This window comes from Petromyzon marinus, chromosome 1, assembly GCF_048934315.1.
Source record: "Petromyzon marinus isolate PM22_M1 ecotype Great Lakes invasive population chromosome 1, UKy_Petmar_22M1.pri1.0, whole genome shotgun sequence".
In the NCBI taxonomy this organism is placed as follows: domain Eukaryota; kingdom Metazoa; phylum Chordata; class Hyperoartia; order Petromyzontiformes; family Petromyzontidae; genus Petromyzon; species Petromyzon marinus.
Genome location: NC_133667.1, coordinates 797245 through 820697, shown reverse-complemented (window position 1 = coordinate 820697; position 23453 = coordinate 797245). Strand labels below are relative to the sequence as shown.

The 23453-nt window shown below is 47.8% G+C and overlaps 1 protein-coding gene across 4 annotated transcripts in view; it reads right to left on the bottom strand.

Moving 5' to 3' along the window:
• Nucleotides 1-3411: 3411 nt before the first annotated feature.
• Nucleotides 3412-23453, bottom strand: part of FANCC (FA complementation group C) — a 36106-nt gene continuing 16064 nt past the window's right edge. For 3 of the 4 annotated variants that reach the window (XM_076074674.1, XM_076074690.1, XM_076074708.1), the window contains exons 10-16: nt 22108-22210; nt 21663-21738; nt 11302-11418; nt 10948-11035; nt 8837-9005; nt 6362-6550; nt 3412-4536 (exon numbers count right to left, since the gene is read on the bottom strand). In XM_076074674.1, coding sequence (XP_075930789.1) covers nt 4372-4536; nt 6362-6550; nt 8837-9005; nt 10948-11035; nt 11302-11418; nt 21663-21738; nt 22108-22210 — 907 coding nt within the window. In that variant the 3' untranslated portion in view covers nt 3412-4371. The remainder of the gene's footprint in view (nt 4537-6361; nt 6551-8836; nt 9006-10947; nt 11036-11301; nt 11419-21662; nt 21739-22107; nt 22211-23453) is intronic. The other variant, XM_032953525.2, reaches the window with a different exon arrangement.

Genomic DNA, 23453 nt, shown 5'->3' with positions numbered 1-23453 from the left:
TTTGGATCGGGGGGGGGGGGGAATGTTCTCTAAAATTACCTGCAAACACTCAGCCATGAAAACACAGCCCCAAGCCAGGGTTACACAGGCAAGCCGCCTCCTTGCTCCCGAGTGTGTACCCAGCATTCGCAAGCCTGCACACACCGCCACGGAAGGCCTCTGGTCCTTGCAAATAGTCTGTAAAAACATTGCAAGAGAGAAGTTCAAGCCGGCTGGAGAAAATGCTGCAATAATTGCAACAAGTCTTGCGTACCCTACTCTTCGGTTCTATTGGGTAAAGTCACGCGGAGGTGGTTTGTTTCATTGACGATTAAGTGGAGGAGATCCTCGTGTGCATTTCTGAATATGAACTTAAACACCAACACTAATATACAGAATTAGAATATTTATCGCAGAGGAATCCAATGACCTATAAAGCTCTTTATCACAGATGTCCAGTGGGGGCGGGTAAGAACGTCACAACAACAAACAGTACAAAAACATGATAGCAGTGCAAAGTACAAAGGTAAACAAATCACCCAGACACATACAAATTTAACTAAACCATCCCCATCCTACCAGGCAAAGCCCACTGAGGCACGAACTTATTTTTCAGAAGCAACCTGGCCACAAACGATAGCTCAACAAAGTGGCCCATCATTTGGACATTTATAGCACCAAAATAATCTAAATACAGTTTATGTTTCTAAATGTGGCGGGAAAAACCGGAGGACCCAGAGAAAAATTCCACTCGACCACGGGGAGCGAGAGACACGCAAACCCATGGGCACATTCTTGACCATCATTCTTTCAGGACTATTGTCAACTGAGATGATGCGAATGCTGGACACGGGTAGAAAAAAAATCCACGCACCAAAGTTGTTCGATTGTCAACAATTTTTTGTTGTCATTAAAGAACAAAACTAATTTGGAGTTGGATGGCACTGTGGGGGGGGGGGAGCCGACAGCACTGTGCGAAAGTAGCCACGTGCAGGACAATAAGCACCTGCAAAAGGTAGCAAAGTAAGCAGATTTATTACTCGAGTGTGGCCCGGTGCTTGGGTTTCCCTGGGTGTTCCGGTTTCCACCCTCAAGGCAAAAAGACACGCACGCATGCACACACACGACGAGACATTGGTGAAACATGCTGAGCGGGACGGTCCGAAAAAATATTATTAATGAAATTTCAGCGAGGCTTTTCCGATATAAATACACCCCACTATTAAGCAACATCCATGTAAATAAATGAAGCTGATATACATGTTTCTAATAGGCTTAGCAGCTTACATTTCCCCTTGCTATAGTTAGTGCAAGATCGGAAGGTTCTGGGCATGTCGGGTTAATTATTACAACCATTACACGGAGCTACAAAAAGGCAGATGCAGCCCGCCGCCTTGGCCTCTGCACGCCAAAAACTCCCCCGAGGGAAGAACACGTCGATGATGATGATGAACGAAAAAAAACACACAAACACCCAACAATGCATTAATAATAAAAAAAAGTATTAACTGCATTTTACAAACCGGGAGACCCCACCGCATGCCACCTGCGAACAAACACGCAGGGGACACTGACGGCGGTCGCGGCGGTGGCGGTGCGGGGCGGATAAGAGGCGAGGCGGCGGCGCTCGAGGGGGAGAGGTGATGCGGGGCAGTGGGCGCGCGTTGGGGGTTGGGGACCCGGCTTGACAGCTCTGCCGTTATTAAATTGCCCGCGCCGACCACCGAACAATTTCCACCGAAACTTAATCCGTCCGTGCCGAAGCCTTTGTGAAAATAAGCCCTTCTCCACTTATGGCGACTGTTCTTTTGCAAAGCTCCTAAATGAAAATGGCAAAGGGATGGTTTTTCATTTTTTACAGACGATCATTTAATGCAGCAGCACTCGAGTATGAATTATATTTATTAACAACTTGAGACTACTGCAATGCTGTCTATGCTCCCAAGTGGCTGCCTCTTGTTCCAGGCTGCCCTCCCTCCCTCATTTTCACCCAAGCCACTGTCATTACATCTTTGTTCTTCCTCTGCTTCCTCTAATCTCCACTTTAAACCTCCGCGTATGATGTCCCCCCACCCCTTCCACCACACCTCACCGCCCTCCACACGGCCGCACTGCCTCCGTCTTGCTTCCCCAGCATTGTCGGCGATACTCGGTGATCCCCCGGGTCATCCCCTGACGCGCTCACTTCTCTTGAAGTCTCTCGGCGTCACTCCGGCGATCCATTGCAGCCTGAGAATTTCTACTTTTTCACGCGCTGTCTCTCCCCCCACTTCCTTACATCGTCCAGCTCTCTGCTCCCAATAACGTACCATCACTGGTCTGATGTGTTTGTGCGCATATCTTCACGCGAGGTTTGCGGCTTCGAATTGGCATTGGTATACTTTAATTCACGAAGGCCACACCTTAAAATTCCTCTGTTTAACGACAGCTGAGTGAAGACTCCTGACAGCATTTGAATGCGATTTTTTTTTTCATTGGAAAAACTCAATGAGTAAGACGCTCCACTGAATGTACAATAACATGCCAAGTGACTCACGATGGATTTTGTCTAACATTGTCCATGCATAGTAGGCTCTGCGGACTGCTTTGTGTTCGTTGCATTACCTTCTAACAAAGGTACTGGCACTTGAACAAATTTCCAATATTATTATTTCTCTGAGTCATTCCGCGAGCACCGCCCTTGTGGTACCGCAGCACAACGAGGCCTGGACGAGCCTGGGTTTTATTTGTAGCCATGCGATGAATCATCCCCCCCGCCATCGCCCGCCTATTCGGAATCGCGGCATAAAAAAAAAAGGCGCCCGAATTTGCCCGCGTGAGAGCACAAGGAGCCACACCCTACGCCGGGGGCACATGCCTCGGTCCTTTCCCCGGTATTATTGCTGTGAGTCACTTTGCCGCGTGACCGCGCCCCTGCTCGCAAGGCCCGATTATATAGGACGGGTGAGTCACGGGGGACCGGAATGCAGCGTGGTGGGGGGGGGGGGAGATGGACAAGCCCGGCCATTCATTCCATCAACTCGCTGGAGGCGACCGTGGACTTGCCGGTGGCTGGGGCGCGTCAGGGAAGGGAAAGCCTCGGTACAGATTACCCGCCGAGGAAGAGCCCGGCGGTGACTCACTGCGAGGCGCGCGGATCCGGGGTTGCCTGCGCGGGTCCGGGTTTGCCTGAATGGGTCCGGTTGTGCCTGAACGGATCCGGGTGTGCTTGAACGGGTTCCCGGTGTGCCTGGACGGGCCCCTTTCACGTCCGGTGAGAAGAGGCAGCAACGCGCCTCCTCCTCCTCTATGGGCTTCGCGGCAACCATTTTGTAGAGGTTGCTCCGTTCCTTCGAGAGCCGCGGCGTTGTGGATACCACGACTGCTCTACTCAGCCACGAATTTTAATGAATGTTCCCATTCACAATTACTGTGTTTCTTTCCACTAAACAGTCAGCATCATGTTTTTTTTATTATAATTAAACTATTAACATCGGTTTTTTTTAAAATTCCACTCATGTTACAGTATTACTTCATGCAAAATTCTTAACTTTTATGGCATTGCTTTAAACAAGGTCGACTCACTTGTAAAAACACAAACTTGGCATCTATGCATTTTGCAAATAAATATATAATGTCTGTTAACCATTCAACAATAATTGCACTTCAGCACACAGTGTATACAAAGATACACATTACATCTCCCGTTGTCTTGCTGCCAAAATATATTTGTTTAAAGGGGTAGAGCACCAAATTGTCTTTTCTGGGTGGTCGGTACCACGCCCAGTCACCTGTTTCCCCAGCTGCTGATGTGTTATACACACCGCAGAAAGTACATATTGAAGGTTGAGTCGACCTAGGGGAGGCCCAGGAGTGGTCTGGATATTTGTCTCCGATGTTGGCTCGGGCAGCCAAGTTCGCAGTGCAGTGCGCCAGCCACTGTGCCACCCCGCACCCCATAGCAGTGCACACATGTATCACACATGGCAACTTCATTTGCATTACCTAACCTAATCGACAACATCCCACCCACAAAAAGATCAAACGTAGGGGATGCGTTCACATTTTTTTAAATTACACTGCACCAAAACAATTTGGAAGATGGACATTGGACGTTGGCACGCAGATTGTACAAATTATAACGACTTATTTACACGAAGACTAATTTTTCAGGAGGGTCCTATGTTGGGATGTTTTTTCCAACACCATGTATATTGTATGCTTTAAGCTACGGAAAAAATAAACTATAGGACCTGGAGGAAACCCATGCTGAACAGGGGAAGATCATACTCAGGTGGATCTTGCTGTGAGGCGCAAGTGATACACCGTAAGAGCTTATCACCAGAATCCGCAAGCCGGTGACGGGAAGTCAAGCGGACGTACTGTGCTTGAGAGAGGAGGGGCTCCCCTGGGCTATCGGGGGACACCGAGACCCTCGTCGCCTCGCCACTCGCTCAGGACCCGTCTCACGATGGCGGCGGCCCGGACGCTGGCGGGGTCCCCCGGTTGCGCGCGGGCACGCTCCACCCAGGCTGCGGCAGCTGCCAGCGTGTCCACCAGCTCGCACGGGCAGCGCATCTGGAGAGGCATCGACACGGCCCATGATGTAACGTGACTCGATCCCAGTTACGAAAGCGAGGGCGACTTCAGATCGTTGGTCAAAGTGGTGGGGATTCCACATTCCTACAGCAGGGGCGAGTTTCTCTGCAGAGCAATTGCTGTTTTATTATTCATAAAGTGGTACTTGTTTTAACGACCCCAAACGGATGATGGGCTGAGTCAACAGTCCCTCCAACAAATATTTGAACTCGCAACCTACCGATTGCTGAAGCCAGCTTGCCAGATCTCCGAGCCGTGTTGCCGCGTGTAATCCCAATCGAGGAGTTTGCAGGTCGTTATTCAGCATTCGGATGTTTTGGCCAATGACATTGTACGTTCTCTATTAGCAATGGGAGGAAACTAGAGAACCCGGAGGAAACCCATGGTGAACAGGGGCGAGAGCATACAAACTCCCACGTCGCACCCAAGGAGCGGGTCTTGCCACAGTGTGCCAACGTGCCGCCCATATTAATATCCTGCCATCATTAAAAAAAAGGCTGCACATGGTAAACCCCTAATTTAGCTGGAAATTTCCCTTTGTTGAGCACAACCGTGCAAATCCTTAACACAACAAGCACACGAGTTGGAACCTTAATAGGGTAAATAAGGTATTAAGATATTATGTCATTTAATAGGGCTCGAATTACTCCAGAAACCAGACACGCCGTTGTTCAGTTGTGAAATCTCCCGGACTGGCTAATTATTTGTTTTTCACTTTCTGTAAATTATAAGCAAATGCAGGAGGAAGGCAATGGTGACGCAATGGTTAGCACACTGTGCTCTGCATCTTATGATTTCACTTCAATTCCCGGCCGCGGATAACATCAGTGGCGATTGATATCTGAAGCCGGTCTTGGTGCCCGCCCCCCCCCCCCCCCCCGCCGCACCCGATACGAACCCACCGGTAAAGGTGTGGTGAAGTACGGGAACACAACCCCAATGACAGGCGCAGCATGGGTAAGCGCTCGAATCAGCAGCGGATTAACGAAGTACCCCGAATCGTTCAACCCGTGAAGGTGCACGCAGTGGAGCAGTGCTTTGGCGAAAGCGCGAGAGAAGAAATGCTCAGCACCCCACGTGACCCGGAAACCCACACTTGGAATTGAGCAACTTATGACAGTGCGGTACTTTATTTTCGCAAAAGCACGAGTGTGTAAAGCATCGATATGTTTTTTTTTATTCTATGCCGAGTGCATAAATAATGGTGCTTGGAATGTTTTAAAGCACGTAGTTTTCAAATCCTTGGTCACGAGTTAAAGGCTCACCCTGAAATTGCTTGCTCACACCATTGCTGGTGTATTTTGGCCTACTCTTTCGCATTACCCATACATCCTGGAAGAGGTGGGAGTACCGACACTTCACCTTTTGCGCTACCTCTTGTTCACACACTGGCATATAAAAAAATATTCTTTAATTTTCACAACACGCAAGCTGGAGTTGAGACCAAAGTGTGAACGTCACCCAAACTCTTCCGGCGACATTCAGGAGGTCGATCCAAACAAAAGCTTCTGGACACCACTAAAGACAGTGCATCTCCGATGAAAACTAACACTCAGAAATGTGAGGTTTCAGCAAAAAAGCTCACTTGGAATGTGAGGCACTGGAAGCAACAGAAGGCTGTGGCCAATGCAGGCAGCTCCAATTCCTTCCATTCATTGGGTACCTCCTGCAGTCCAAACTCACTTGGTGCGAACCCATGGGTTTGTGTGAAGGGACATGATAGCAAACTGTCAAATAAAACCCACTTTTCTTTTACGAGCAGTTAGTTGTTACGTCAGCTGGGACGCACGCGCGTGGTTCTTACTTGCTTCAAAACCTCTTCCGAAATTCCTCGGCCACTTTCCGCGAAGATGAGAAAGTACACGGCGAGTTGATTGGTGACGTCTGTCACACGGGTGTGAACAGACGGCAGGATGGCCGTGACGTCACTGGGATCCAGCCCGTCCGCATCAAGAAGGTCCCGGAGACAAACGCACGTCGCCTTCAGAGACGCCTGTCAAAAAGAACACGCGGGCATACGGCAACACGCTTTGAATTAATACATTCTGTTACGGGGGGGGAGAGGATGGAAATATCACATTACAGGGCTTGAAGTGAATACTGCACGAGGGCTCCGACATTTCACATCACTGTTCATTTAGGTCGGCCTTTATTAGCCAGAAACTATCTGTGCTAGGCAGCCTTAGACACACGATACAATAACACAAGTAGTAAGGAAATCATTGACCTGATATTCAGCCAAAATGCAATTACATAAATGTTATCTAAATAAATAACAGACGTTTAAAAAAAAACTTTTCTGGACAGGACTTCAATAATATTTTTTGCGCAGTTCCAGCTGTTTCCCACAGTAACTGAACACAGGCCTGTAACCTGATATACTCCAAGGGAAAAAAAAACCTTGAGGCCATATACTGCTTAGCACGTCTGCATTCAAAAGGACACTGAATCTACCCAGGGGGCCTGTTTTAAAAGTACACAGGCACGTTTCTGAATCGAAACCGACGCCGATAGGTTGCACACATCCATAGCCGCGCTTTCCCGAAGTCAAGAGGCCGAAATTTAAACTCTTTTTCAGATGCAGCACTACTGCACGCTGTAATCTTTATTTAACCGACAGCTGAAATAAACACGTTGAGACAAACAAAAGATCATTGCTTCTTTGGCAAAGGCGGATGTGGGTGATGCATCGAGACTTCAGTTGCCTTGGCCTTGGGAGCACAAAAGCAAAACTCCTGCGTGGGCCAGAGCACTGGGAAAGGCTGCCTCCCAGACCTGCAGTCTACATTTCTTGAAGGCAGGTTAGCAGCTGCGGCCGGTGATAATGTGATACATCCGCTGAAAGCACAACACACGGCTGGAGGATTCCGTTAACACCAGCTGCTGCGTGCAAAGTATATGACTGCCCAAAGCTAGTCTCTTCTTTCAATTTAAATAAACAGCTTAATTATTTATGACAAGTGTGTTCCATGAATTTTTTCTTCTTCTAACGAGTGTCAAATTCTGCCTCAATAAAATCCGAGGAAAAAATACAACTCTCTCCGTCGGTGATGGCTCCCGGTGAACACAAATCCTCGCGGCGTCACGGCCATTTCAAAGTAGCTGCTCGTGGCGACCCACGCGGCGTTTATGCTGCTCCGTAACCACAACACGGCTCGCCCGGTGGAACCGCCTCCCGTCGCGGTGACGTGGTCCAGCGGCAGCGCCGCGTTTGCCGCTCGTTGCAGACCTTTACGGTTCTAGTCACAGCAGCCGCGGCGATGTGCGCCGTCCGATCCACAGCGGACACGTTCAAGATGCCCTGACGTCATTTGGCAAGAGTGGGCCATTGTGTGCCAGCGACTGGGAGAGGGTAAGCAGCTTGGAGGTTGTGATGAGTGAGACTTGTGTGCAAGGTGGAGGAGAGCAGGTTGCCGAGAAGAGCATTGCAGTGGCACCCGACGGTCTGTGACCAACGGGAAGAGACACCGGAAGCCAGACAGTGGTGGTGATGATGGTGATGAGAATGAGACTGCAACAGTGGTCCTTGAAAATTGAGTGTCGAATGTGCCACATTCTTAAAACACACATCGCCCTCTACTGGCAAACTTATACCCCAGGTCACTCTTGTAAATGACTCATCGTGGTCTATTGAGTTCTCACCTGGTTAAACAAAATAAAAGCTAATATCTCTAAGCCCTTTGGCTAAACATTTCCCCCCATTCAGAGCGATCATTTGAACATTAATTTTTCATTTCTTGAGCCACAGAGAGAACACACCATCTGCTACATATGGTCAACTACACTTTACAATGTTTGCCAGTAAAGCTTCTTAGCCGCAATGGAACCACTTAAAAAAGTCACCGACGGCTACACGACTGGAAACGTGGCATACGTGGCTCAATACAACAACCACGGATGTCACAAAGCACATACATGCTGCCCAGCGCTTCACTGCTGGTGCAGAAAAAAACATCTATCGACCTGGATGTGTTTAAACCGCATTCGAGTGGGAGTCGGCAGGTCACATGTCAACGGGCGGAAGTGGGGCGACTCTTGACGACACTGACCCGTGCGACGGTGGTAAAACATTGACCAAAGAGCATCTCTTGGTCTGTCAGGAGCTACGTACAGAGGAGGACCTCACCAGGGCTACAGACCGGGAAACATCATCAGGCGTCTAATGTTGGATGAACATTTGGCTGTGGTGGCAGGACACGAGAAGAAGACTATTTGTCTGGGGTACAAAGTGGAGCCTGCCGTACAGAGCGAGGAGCAAACGGCCGTGCCAGCGGTGTACCTGGGCGTCCAATCGCTGCTGCTCAGTGAGCCAGGGCCAGTGGTAGAAGCCGAGGAAGCTCAAGAGCGTGTCCAATTCGCCAGGGCTCGCCGTGAGGGTCTCCTGCAGCACCACGTCGGCCCAGTCGCCACACTGCACCAACAGCGTCCACAGCTCGTGCCGCTCGGCCCTGTGATGAACGACGAGGGTGACATGACGGTCGCTCCCGCTGGGGATGGGCGCTTTCCTCCCTGCGGCTACGTTGAGTTACTTTCACAGAAAAAAACCGACGTATATAATAGAGCAATGGAAATCATTCGGCAGCACGGCGCGACGCTGCATTTAAACTTTGCCGAATGGGTAACAAAAACGATCGTGAGAAGTTCCAGCAGCTATGGGAGGCCTTTGTCCAGCAGTGGATTGACCACGACTGATAATTATTGACGACAAAGTATATAAAGTTGCCTTCACGCAACGCTTATTGCATTGAGGGGTCAAGAGGGGCACGCTTCCAAAGTTAATAATTACTCTTAAATGTTTTAAACATCCCTTAATTAGTAGCTATACAAAATTATAATTAGCATCGTTGTGGAGAATATACGTAACAACATAAATAAGCAAACAATAGGCCTTCTTTACATTATCTCTCCATCCACATAAAAAAAATATCCGTTACACATTCCATCAACCACACCGTCTTCTGGGTGTGCACAAATTCAGCAGCATCGGTTCAACACAACCAACCTCTGCACACGTTTTGACGTCCAGTGTCTCATCATCAACGTCATCAACATCATCAGAAACAGACAGGTGACGAAGGTGTCGTAGGGCCGGGTCGGCGTGCCGGGTTTAAACCGTGAGCACCTCTGCAACGAGTGGCCCAACTCGCTACCGCTGGGGCATGTCGCAGCCAGTGTGCCCAATGACTAAATGTTAATGTTTGTAATCGAAACAAAACTTGGTGGGTTAACATTTTTGTGTTTATAAAAGGAAGCAATACACTTTTCAATGTTTATTGCATAGTTGGATGCTCAGGTGTATGCATTCATGCCAGAGCGAAAGTATAGTACGTGCAATGCATACACAGTAAGCAATCAAACTAAGCTATACCAATTGCACAATGCCGAGTATTTATCGCGTGTACCTTAATATTTAGTTTTTGATAATTTTGAGAAAATATGCAAGTTTTTCCCCGTTTAAACCAGGTTTTAACAAACCAGTAACAGAAGCCGAATCTCTTGGAACTGTTTCGCACCGATTCAACCGTCTCCAGTTAAAGTGGTTTTCGGTTAAGCCGCACCCCGCACCGAAAACCAGACAAATCGATCGCATGGTTGACAGTTACTTTGGCTAAAAGTCCACTCATCCAAACCTCGCCAAACAAGAAATTCAAACCGAGTTGTCTTTTCCAGTGTCAGGGTTACGTCACACACTCAGGGTGCCGATGGGTACTGGCGTTTTAATATGCACCCTGGAATTGTTTGGAGACCAGCGGTTTTCCGTTGGTTAAAGAATGTGAGTAAAATTGGCCTACAGGGGGTCGTTTTGGACCAACCCAACTTAAACCGAAAATTACCCACAAAAATGACCCACATAAAACCCGTGATTCACACCTCGTGTTGCATCGCAGCGTTTACAGAAAACACTTCATCCTCTTTGAAAGTTCATGAGCAAGATTATGGTGGCTGCTGCTCATGCATAGCTGAACAGACAAAATACTGACATCCAAACAGGATAACTTGCTTTTGGCTGGTCATGTTATAATACTTGGGCAGGCGACATGTCCCTCTAATGATAGCTACAAGCACCGTAACACCAATTACATTCCCATCAGCCATATGGCCTTCTGGGAATGCAACAGTTCAGCAGCAATGGTTCAACACAAGAAAAACTCTAGACCGGTTTCGACCCTCAGTGTCTCATCAGCAGCAATCATCATCATCAGAAACGTGTGACCCCAGGCCTCCCATTATTTGCAAGTGTCCCCTAGAATCCCGCTAAATAACGGAGGGAGCATACTAATCCAGAGAACTTTGTGAACTGCTGGTCTGTCTGATTATATTTCCTCCCACACACGGCATATTTCACAGTTCATCAGCCTGAGTAGGATGGATTTTTGTGCCGTGACTCACGTTTGGGAGGCCGTGAGGTTCCTAAGAATGTTCAGCGTTCCACTCGTGATCCTGAGCAGATGGGGGTGCCAGGATTTGAGAGGTAAATCTGCAAGAAAATGGAACACATCCAAAAATAAAAGTTTCTTTTTTAAAAAAAACAGAGACTAATCCAACTGAGAAATGCAACTGAGACTAATCCAAGACAAAACGATCGCAAGTTCGTCAATTGTCAGAAATTAGATTTCCCATAAAATACGTGGTCTCACAAACTAAACGGGACAAAAGCTGGAAAACAGTCCGCAAAGAAATATTGAGCGATGCGTGCTTCGGATTACATTAAAATACAGAAATAAAACCCAACGTAATTCATACCAACAGTGAAGGAAAGAAAGTAAGTAGGCTTGGGCGGTGGACGCATCGCAAAGAAGCGTTCGATGGCTGAACAACGACAACGAGGTGACAGGATGGCAGCCAGAGGAGGGAATGAGCCTGGCAAGGACCAACGCAGAGGAAGGAATGACATCAGCCCACGAGCACAAGATAAATTGTGGCATCACAAGACCAGTAGAGGATTGGTGATGATTATGATGGTGATGACGTCTGAGCTATTATATGTTTTACCATGCTCCGATAATAATCATGATCCTTCATTATTATTTTCGTATAATGCTCATTTACCCATGAAAGCATCACAAATAAGTCTCAAGATATTTTCAGGAGGTTCCTGCCAAGTTTTCACAGTACAGGGTCCATGTTGCGGCCGTGTAATCCCAAGCGAGTCATTTGCAGTGTCGTTTTCCAGCATTGGTATGTTTTGGCCAATACGGTCAGCGCATCTGGAGAGGCGTCGACACGGCCCATGATATAACGTGACCCGATCCCCGGTTATGAAAGCGAGGGCAACTTAAAATCGTTGGTCAAAGTGGTGGGATTCCACATTCCTACGGCAGGGGCGAGTTTCTCTGCAGAGCAACTGCTGTTTTATTCTTCATAAATTTGGTACTTATTTTAATGACCCCTAACGGATGATGGGCTGAGTCAACAGTCCCTCCAACAAATATTTGAACTCGTAACCTTCCGATTGCGAAAGCCAGCTTGCCAGATCGCCAAGGCGTGTTGCTGCGTGTAACCCCAATTGAGGAATTTGCAGGTCGTTATTCAACATTCGGATGTTTTTGGTCAACGACCAGTCAAATTGTACGTTCTCTTTTAGCTCTGGGAGGACACCAGAGAATCCGGAGGAAACTCATGCAGGACAGGGAGGGGGGTGAGAATAGAGACTCCACACACACTCACACCCTGCATAACGGGGAGAGAACACACAAACTTAACAAAGTCGCCCGAGTTAGAAATCAAACGCAGGTCCTTCTTGCTATTATCACTGTGCCACACATCCAAGCAGCTCTCCTTGAATGCCATTTGAGAGGCACAGTGAAGACGGTGAAATTACATTCACTCATTACATCGAGTGGTGCAGGTTCAGACAGCTCCTTTGCTGAATGCGAGATCCTCACATCTGACCCGGGAATCTAAGGCAAAAATGCAGTACGACAACCCAATTAGAATCCTCTTTGCTCTGTAAACCATCCAGCTACCTTCGCTGATAACCAAGCACTTAACTTTTTACAGTTAAGTCAGATTTTAATTGGTTAAGTGCTGCCAGTTTTAGGCTCCGAGTCAGACTCGGGAATATCTGCGTCCAGGTACATATTTCACACGTGTTTGATAACATTACAATCGGAAAGATATTCATCGATTATATGTAATTTCCACAAACTGATTTGTTTAAATTGCGGACATTTCTTTTTCAAGTTCAGATTAAAGATATTACGTAATGTGACTATATCCTCAGAAAAGCTCGTTTTTTTGTACTGTATTGTGTAATCTGTATGGTAAAAAAGATAAAGTTTATTACACCGATACTGTATTGATAAGTGGTTGCTGCAAACAACGCTCTATGAACCGTTGTGTATTTTAAACGAGAACAGTTTCCACTATGGAACAAACAAGCCTCGAGTTGGCAGACCTCAAGGGAAGGAATGTCTGGCCTGGTGCTTCAGAAGCCGTGGAAAAAAAATTGGGTCAATTTCACAAAATAAAAAAATAGAGGAAAAATTTAATGAAAATAAAAACAAGAGGTCTTCAAAAAAACATGCACGGGGTGAAGCTGCACAGAATGCAGACCGCAAACATGCCAGGCCGCACAGTAGGGATCACAGGGAGCCTCCAGACACTGACATTTTAAAATCGGCAGTGAAGATCCGAGAATGGAAAAAAAAAGAGAAATTATTTCAAGCAGACGCTGCCATTATCAACGTCGCGCAAAAAAAGGAGCCGCCGCTGCGGTCTGCGATTATGGCGCCAATCATGGCCGGACCCCTTGGGCCCGGGCAGACCCGTCTAATGACATCCCTTGCATCCGCCAAAACCCATGACAAGTTCTGCAGGAAGGCCCCGCGTGGACGTGGGTGGGGAGGGGGGGGGGAGCTCTCGGCGGTGCCGAGGCCGGGTCATTACGTTGGTCGTGGAGCGGCGGGCGCTTTGTCTGAGCCGAGGTGTCAGATTGCATGGCGACATGGCCGCTGTGAGCAACGTCGTCGTCGGTGTTTGCTGTGAAAGGCTAGCTCCTCGTTTTGGTGAATAATGAAAACCGCCACTCACACTCGACACCGCCGCCGTGCTCAAGGCTCACTCCGAATTCTCATCCTTATTTAAGCAGGATTATTTTAGGTAGATATTAAAACTAAACTGGAATAATAATAGAGCACAACAAAAACGACGTGTCATTTTTAAAGCACAAATATGTGTTTTTTTACAAGCGCATGCAGGTTCAAAACTGGCGGGGTTGCTCTCGACGTTAAAGTGTCTTTTTAAAGTTGAGCGGCGGCCTCAGCAGTCTGACACAATCAATCAAGGGCGGTAATTGAGATGCAGAACCTGGGACCAGTGCTCCCAACAAAAAAAACGTTTAATGTGCTTAACCATGGCAGTCCAGGAACACTGCTGGGCGCAACAAAGCTTATCGACAGAACCATTTCCCAAACGCGGCGGTGCGAGGCTGCGCCACACAAAGGGAGCTTTCTCCCCGACAACGCGCCGGCCCCGGTGGCGGCACCGGCACCCTGGACCCCGCGTTATAAACGCTCTTCCACCGAGGCCCCACCCACCCGGCGGGACAAACAGAAACGACTTGGGTGCTGCCACCCTTGAGTCCTCCACGGCCGGCCCGCCCGCCCCCTGCACGGTAGAAGTCAGATGCGGTGGAAGGGGTGGCAAGGATTAAGCAAACAACAAGACATTTGTGTGTGGGTCGGGTTGATGACTAAGACGCCCTTTGATTCCATTTCCCTGCCATTGCCAGCTGCCCGCCACTGCTATTTTGGGGCCGTCCCGACGTAATTTGTTGCAGATGGGTTTCCTTCCTTTTTCCTTTCCAGGCTCATGAGAGAGAGCGCGTGTGCGTCAGTGTGCGTGTGTCTGTGTGAGAGCGTGCGTGCGTGTCAGTGAGTGCGAGTGTAAATGTGCAAGCGAGCGTGTCTGCTCACTCGCTCGCTCCCTTGCCACGCGGTACGTGTCTCACTGCTTTTCTTCCATCCTCTTTTTATTTAACAAAGTTTGCCGGGATGACTGGGAGAGGGAATTCAAGTGAAAATATAATAACGCAATAAACCCAATCCTCACATTTTCCAGGCATGAAGGATGCTTATTTTGGCAGCAGGCTTTGGGACCAGAGCTTTCACAAATTGTAATCAGGCCTGCCAAACTTATTTAGTGAGCAGCTGGGTGGAATAAAAAACCTAACACAATAAGGGGTTTATTTTTCAAGACACAACATGCACTCATTGATAATCAATTGGCGAAGGCAACTTATGACTTGAACAAAATAGGCCAGTTTTAATACAAAACGTAGTTCAATATGAATTACAATTTTAACACACTGGCAACATCGATAGCATGACTGACTATATATATACAGTACACCACATTCAACATTTAGTTCAGTTGTGGAAATATAAACAAATGTTTATTCTGCATCTTGATAGACAGCCTTTAATTTCTTTACGATTCCACTGTGGCCACTTAAGAGAGGCGACTGCAACATCTCAGCCGCAATGTACTGTTTTGAGCTCTATATTAAAACCAGACACTCGCAATTAGAGCCAAGGTGTGCTTGCTTGTGAGAGGGCTGTTTTTCTCTCGTCTGGAATAAATGATCTACCTAGACTGCATTTCTCCTGTACGTGGGATTTGATCAATAGACGGCAGTGTTTGTGTTCAGAACTTCAGTCATATAAGCACGCTTCTGTACCCTCCGTGTTTTTCCTACAAACCTTATATCCTGTACATTCCAAAATAAAATACCATATTTAATATCCTGTACGTTCGTTTTCATTACGCTGTACTATTCAAATAGCTAGACCTGGGCAAAGCGGCTTGGAACGACAACATTTCTTGCATTGTTGTTATTGTTTGACTTCGGGACAAGGCGGTTAACTCACAGCGTGGGTTTTCACAAGTTAATTGAAAAATGATTGCTGGCCGAGTTCAGCTGAATAAATGAAAGCGGATTTGTCGTGTAAATTATTCGGATTGCGGGCCAATGTATGTATGGAAGGGAAAGATTACAGTAATACGGCCCCTGTAACGGATAAAATAAAATGCTATGCTCCGTTAATTAATCTTCAGCTAAGTACACACAGAGAAGCTTGAGACGGGTGTCACGAAAATGAGCCGCAGCGCGAGTGCTGACAGGAGGGCACTTGGGTTGGGTGGGCAGTTACAGTGGTGCGAGCCGTGACAGTTTCTTATCAACCAGACACGCAAAACTCTAATCACCATCGCCACACTCCACTGCTGCTAAATCTGGAGCCCATGTTTAATCTTCAAAGGGCAGTTGCTAAAATTAAGCATGCCTTCCAGCCCAGTATAAATTACCCCAAGAGAAATTATAATGCATCCATACCAACACCATAATAAAGATATATTTTCGCAAAATCTGCTGCAAAGTCATATATCGTATATATACTGTACATCTAATGTTAATCAACTACTAATGATTTACAGCCAATTGTCAGTTCCCACGTAGTGTAAGTTATGGGGATTGTTTAACCAATTATATAAAATGTAATTTGACACGAATAACTGTAATGTAAGAGGGAGTGACTTTGTGGCAAGGGTAATTTTGTTCGGTTCCAGCTGTTCAGCTTTAGATCAAACTTGAACTCCTTCATACTGCAATTGTTCATCACTTTATAAAGCACTACGGTGCCTGTGTGATCGTCCGTGGTAATGGTCAAGATGAGCTGTCGCACCGTCCCCGTCGTGATAAAACATTTACATCGCTAATTTTTTTTTAGTTTAAATAACGCGCTGTTCCGTGAACGGTTTGCCCTTGACTTTACACTCTTGCACGAGGGCGGCCGAGACGAATCAAGGGTAGAGCGCCACATGGGAAAGGGAACGTTTTTGGACACCAGTATATATGTACAGCTCTTGAACAACAAACTTCAAAGCAGGTAAAAAAAAGCTTGTGCCAGGAGGCTTTGAGTGAAGCAAACTTCATAAGTAGCGGGTGATAAATGACGCATGCTGGCTGCCTATTATCACAATGATAATGTGAACAATGCTCCGTTTATAGCGGGCAGTGCACGATCGCTATCGTCTGCCAGCGGAAGGGTACAGTGCTCGAAGGTAAGCATTTTAATCTGGAAATTACAGGCAGTCGCCTCGATATTACTGCACACTATTGGTTTAGTGCTTCGGGGCCTGCATTTCTGGAAGCAGAGGTTGGCACAGCATGCACATTTGTGAAGCTTCCAAGCCCGCTTGGGCTGCAAAGTGGCCCACAGTTGGCAGTGCAACAGGCGGACTGAATCCACTTGTGCGAAGCTTTGAACGTTTGTACTTTGGTTTCCTCCCAAATGTCTAATGCTCATTAATAGAATTGGCCAAACGTGTACGAATGCAGGAGCCCTTCCGAAAGAGATTCTCAAAGTTCAGTGAGGCTTTCCTCATTATACATATTGAGTAACTGCTATTACTCAATAAGAGTCCCATTGACATATCCTTTATAAGGCGCACATTGGAGTAAAATACTTAAGTTAAACCTTAACACTTGTCTTTCTCTAAATGCTTTCAAAATAGAAAACTCCATGCGATTGAGTTAATTCTCTTGCAATCGCTTAAACCGAGTACAATTGAATAATTATAATGATCAGTGTTTTTTATATTGCGTCACTCATGCAAACTGCATCTGACAACGCTGTATCATCAGCAACACATGGAGGGCGCATATTAAGATGTTTTTTTGACAATTAATGATTGTTTATTATATGTGTGGGAGAAAACCCACAAGTGTGAGGGGGCAACACTCTATCCCTCTGATGATGGAACAGATGGAGGTTTGTCCACACATTTCTGCGACTGCCGTCGGCCAGAAAATCAAGGAATGGCACCGTGACACCCACCCACTGGAAGGGAGATTCACAAGATCCCTGCGGTGACCCACCAATCCTCGCTGCTGCCTTCAAAGCGCTGGATCACTACAGGCAACCGCGTGCAGCAGCATGGCAGCCACCACCCCCTCGACTCTTACAATGAGTTGGAGTTTCTTCTGTTCCGCCCTAAGTGCACGACTCGCACTTGGAATTTCCAGCTCACGAGCTATCTGGAAACATGCTCTGCTGGAGACATCCTGGGAAACACTCGAGCTACGAAGCGTCAAAAAAAGCAGACGTGTAAAAAAACGAAATCTAGGTGACGTGGTGGTTAACTTGGTTGCTAAATGCAGGCAGCCTCCACTGTGATATTCATTGCACTCTATGGAATCACATGACGTCACTTGTTCCCTGTTCCATAAAAAATCACGTCCCTCTTATATCCAGCTGAAGCAGAATATCCCCGAATCACATTACACGGAGAGACTGTACGGGAAATTATGCTAAGCACGGTGAAACCAGCAGGTTCCTTGGACTTATGAGTTAAGTATCAATGCAAGGTTACGCTGTTGCTCCTTTATCCCATCAAAGCAGTCGCATTTTAGCTGTGCAAAATTGAAATTTTGTAAATATGTTGAACTCTTTCGCACGGTACGTAGCCAACCGGCCATAGAAAGAGTTTCAATGTGCACCACTGTGAACGTTGAATGACATCCATTGCAGACAGCAGAATCAAACATCATCGACACGCCGCCGCCGGTGCTGCATGTTAAAGCAACCATCAGCTGCGGTGATTAAACAATACCGATGATACTAATGGTGACAACAAAACAGAACTGAGTTCCGTGAACGTGTCAGCCGCCTGACAAAATACAGGTGGGGGGGGGGGGGGTGGGGGGCAACGCGTGCCTCGGCCTACCACAGAGGGCACGAATATAGCCTGCTTCTGTCTCACACTGATGAGGACGGCACTCTGGGAGGTGGCCCACCACCCTGGGCTGTAATTACTGCTCACGCCACGTGCCAAAAAGCAATAAAAAAAATATATGTACGCGTGTGCGTAAGTGCAATTTAATAAATAAATGGCAATGCCGGCAGGCTGGGAGGTGAACACGCGGAGAGATGGGGGGGGGGGCGGGGAGGAATGAAACTGGACCACCAAACAGAATGCCATTCCCCTGAACTGGCAGCTATAATGGCTAATGAAGTAATGCAGCAATAACAAACGCATGTAAAGTGAGCGCTCAGGTTGAGGGCTGGCATGGCGTAGCGGCCAAATTGAAAGCCATCTTCGGCGATGGTGCCAAAGCCACTCGGCGCGCATCTCCCCTTGATGGCGGCTGGAAAGCAACGCCCTGGCATGGGCAGCGATGTGGGTCTGCACAACTTGCAGCGCAGCCGGGCTCAAGCTGCGGACGGGCAAGCCCAAGCAAAACTAGTGAACGTGCGGTGACTTTGCGTGCATGCGGCGTTTTAACGGATAATAACAACAACGGTTGTAACCATTGATGTCGCTTACCATGTGCGGGAGAGCCTTGCCGAGTTTCGAGATGATTTTTCTCGGCAAGGATGCAGACCCACTGGGATGTTTGGCCAATTTGTTTTTCAGAAATTTTCTTTGAGGCGGTGACCCGGCCCAGCGGTGGCGAGCTCACCGTGCGCTGCAGGGAGGGTCACGGCTCCAATCCAGCAGCCGCATTCACTCGAAAAAATACGTGCCGCCCGTTTCACAGCGGACGCGAAAGGTTCCGTGATGCCATTCTCAAAGACCCAGTGTTTGTGTGTGTGCCCGCGCCGTGGCCCAAGTTCGGCAAACTTTAAAACTTACTCCGCAAATGACTCGATTCAAATATACAAAAGCTCAATGGGGCTTTCCTGGCTGAACAAGCGATTTACACCGTTGGCTACGTACGGTGTAAACGAAGTTCCGCGTCCATACGTGCGATAATATTAATACGAATTCCAGTGAAGAAAAAAAAACTGCTCACAGTCACAAACATTGGCAAGCAGGTATGAACTTGGCAAAGGCTGACAGCGTTGATACTCGTCTGCTTTGCTATCCCGGTCTGCCTTTAGAGACGCACGCTTGAGTAGAGTGCTCTAGGAATCTGACAACGCACGTCATGACTTCACTTGGCTTCGTATACAAGTTCACCCTTGTGCATGTAATGTTATCGTCACTTGCTACTGCTGGCACAGAGAATGTTTTTTTTACACAATCGTGTTAACACAAGTGACTTTTGCTGGATAAGCGGCCAATTACAGCGCTCGGCTTTAGGTAAAACAAGTGCATTGAAGCTTCGCGTTAAGCAGACGTGATCCTGCATTGGGGAAGCGAGAGCTATTTAGGGCATGTTGACGTTAGCCAATAAAAAACGTCCCTCATGGTCACTCCTTGGAAACTGTTCTGTCACTGGAATGCACGTTTTAAAGAAAACCATTTTACCATGGAGAACAATCCGAAAAATGTTAATCCGTTAAGAGAAAACCAGAAATTAGTTAACCTGCTGCTGGTTTCACATTGTCGTGACATACAAATAGTTTTTCCCTGATAGCTGGCAAGATACGACGCACAGCCTAGCTGTGTTGAAGCCCATTGGCAGATGTCCACAGGATGCCAAGTTATCTGATAACATGTAGGGTGACCCAGTGGAAACACTTGAGCCTCACCGCAAGAAGGACCTGGGCTCGATTCCCAACTCAGGCACGTTTCTCTGTGGCAATTGTATGTCCTCCCACTGTTCTGCAAGGTGGTTTCCTCCGGGTTCTCCATTTCCTCTCATACAAAAAAAATACAAAACCCACACAGCGTAGCTAGCGATAGACAAAACATCCCAATGCTGAATAAATTACCAGAAAATGTCTCAATTGGGATTCCACACAGCAACATCGCCCCCTAACTGTGAAAACTTGGCAGGAAACTCTCCGGTGGTGGGGGGGAGCCTCGAGACTCAAGTGAGGCTTTCCTGGGTAAGCAAAGCGTTTAATAAGTGTGGCGTGTGCAGGAGGTCAAGTAAAAGGGTGGCGGAGAAGAACAGTGCCACACATCTTTGTTAACTATGCCCGTGACAGTTGTCCGAGGCGGGGGTGGGGGAGATGTGAACCTTGGTAATAGAGAACAGCTCCTTCTGTATGTTCCGTTCCACGCCGGCTTCGATAAGCTAAGGCAGTTTTTTTTTTCTCCTTCCCCCCGTTCGTTCTTGGGTGGGGGTCAGATTTCGCCGTCCATTTTAATAAGTGATTTTACATTCACAAGTTACCATGCACATTTTGAAAGGCACAGCCGCAGCCAACATTTTTCGGGCCTTTCAATTTCTGAGGGCTATCCGTGATGAGAAACAGGCGCGACTGTCAGTGGGGGTTGGGCGCTGTCTAGCTGTCGAGGATTTTCGAGAAGTTGGCGCAGAGCCCAACGCAGCATGCATTTAATGTTACCCTCTAGGAACTAGGGAGCTAAAATTCTCATGAAGGGGAACAAATGGTCAAGTTTAAGGGGATTTGTGAAAGTCGTGCATGCAAAGATATCCCTGGGGCGTGCGCGAGTTGATGGGACAGAACAACATCTGACCATTTCGGAATCTAGCAAACAGGCCAACGTACATAACGGCTTAGATATTTTTTTCAGCTAGGTTTCGTCTGGAAGAAATTACTCCCAAACTGCCTTGAATCCCACGCCATGCTCGCAGCCTTAAAAGGCATTTGACAACACGCCTATAATTCCATTACCACCCTTATGGGTTTGTCTTATGCGAATAATCTCTGATAAATAAGCCCGTAGTCAACCATTGTGTGCATTATATGATGGCATTGGTGACTCACGCTCGAGTATTACTATGTGTGTGTGTCTGACATTAAGCATGAGCAATACTGTACAGAAAATATGAATCTGATGAGACGCTGCGTGTCGAAACAAGTCCAGTGTGTTTGTGTTGACCTATTGCTGCCGCCAAAAATTATGCACTCCCTGAAGGCTGTGTAGCTGTTGGGATGTGCAAAAAAACTTTTTTGTTTACGTGCAAACACAGTTGTGTGAAGGAGGTAGTGTATCGTTCGCAAAGTTTTTGTTGTTACACGATTATTATATTTCAAAGTCCATTCAGGTACAATTAGGCAGCCGGTCCTCACCGTTAACGAATGCACCATGGTTGCTGACGATGCCTGCACTTGTTGTTGTTGTTGTGTCGTTTATTCACCCAAGCGATGGAAAATACAACTAAACCCGTGGAGATGCACGAAACATCATCACTGCAAGGACGATGACCCTGGGGTGGGGGGGGGGGAGGTCACATCGCTTACCTTCGCAGGGCTGCAGAATCAGAGGCAACAGCGGCCGAAGCAGCGCCGGAAAGTAGAGGTGAAGAGGGATCCGCACCTGGGCCATCAAGCGCAGACGGGGACGAGAATATATACGACTTGCCGCATCGCCGCGCCAGCGCCTCGCTCGATCGGGGCGATTAACTTCACAGAAGGCGAGCGGCGGGGTGACCCCGCACGAGACCGAACCGTTAGCTCGCCACACAATCACGCCATTGTGCGGCTTTATTACGTCGTCGGTGGCACCGCTCACAAACAGCTCTCGGGGCGAAGAATGCGCATTTCGGTACGGAATAGCAGCTACGCTTTTTTTTGTTTTTTAGCGAGCGGTGTTAGCGTCAGGAAATGAGCCCGTGGGAACGGCCCAGCCCGGGCCGGCTGGCCGGCCTGCGGACGCGCAATCGCCGTGGCCCGCGAGGGCGCCCACCTGCTGGACGTCGTCCTGCTGCCTGGCGCGCAGGAAAGACGCGGTGAAGCGGCGCGCGATGGCCGACACCGGCCAAGCGCCGGCGGCATCCGCAAGCAGCGCTCTGGAATGGTCATTGTTACAACAATCACGCCAAAACACACGGTCAACTGGCTGGCTGCGAAGCACTCCCCAAAGAATAGACGCAACTAGATAACAACTCCCGAGTGGTTTTTGTGTTTCCCTTCAATCATCTGTGCAATTTCAAGGTAATGGGCACATTTCAAGATTGTACTTGTTGTAAGGGCGGCGCAATGGTAACACTCGCGCCTCACAGCCAGAAGTGCCTGGGTTCGATTCCTGACTCAGGCACCTTTCTTGTGTGGAGTTTGCACCTTCTCCCCCGGTTCTGTATGGGAGTATCCCCAGCATCTTCGGTTTTCTCCCATTGCTAACAACAACATACAATGTAACTGGTATTGGCGAACAAACATCCTAATGCTGAAAAATTACCTGCCACTTACTTCATTGTTGGGAATCAAACCCAGAACCTACTTGCTGCGAGGTACCAGTATTACCGCTGAGGCACCCTGCCGGCCAACGTTTTTGCACCGCGTATTCGTCCACCCAGTGAAACACGTAAAACTATGCCCGCCTATCCTGCAAGAACAGGCTGTCCGCAGTCACACCTTAATTCCTTATAAAGGCACAAATCTTAATGCGTCTCAATACATAACACCTACATTCCATTGAGCATGGATTGCTGTAAGAGCAGAGCTGTAGGAGCTCGGTAGGAGTGTTCAAACATGAAAGATATAAATGAACGAATAAAGAAAATAACACAAAGACAGTGTTGCGTGCAAAATCATCCTGGCATCAAAGCCAGACGTCATCCATACCTGCCCTTCCCACAACTCCCATCACGCCCACGGTCGCGACGCTACTCTCTCTCGATCGCCTTTGTCATCGCGAGCGCTTTTTTACGTAACTCTGACGAACGCGCCGCACCGCCAAGTGAGAAGTTGCCAAGCACCAGCGCTCTTGCATAAAACGGGCCCCCGGTCTTGCAAGCATGCGTCGAGTGGGGGAAATAATCCGCGCCGTCTCCACCGCCGTCGTCGCAGGGAGTGACGCGAACAAAAAAAACTGAATGGTAATTTTCTGATTATTTGTTAGATCTGGGAGCCAAAGTAATTTTGCAAGATATGCCTACATAAAAAAATCACTCACTAAACAATGCAAGCAGCTGCTCGGCTGCTAAGAGCATAGTTTTCTTATTACAATGCTTATCTAAAGGTTTAGAAGGACTTGTCAGGATAGACCCTTACTGGATAATAGACAAATAAATGGTGTCACCAAAATGCATT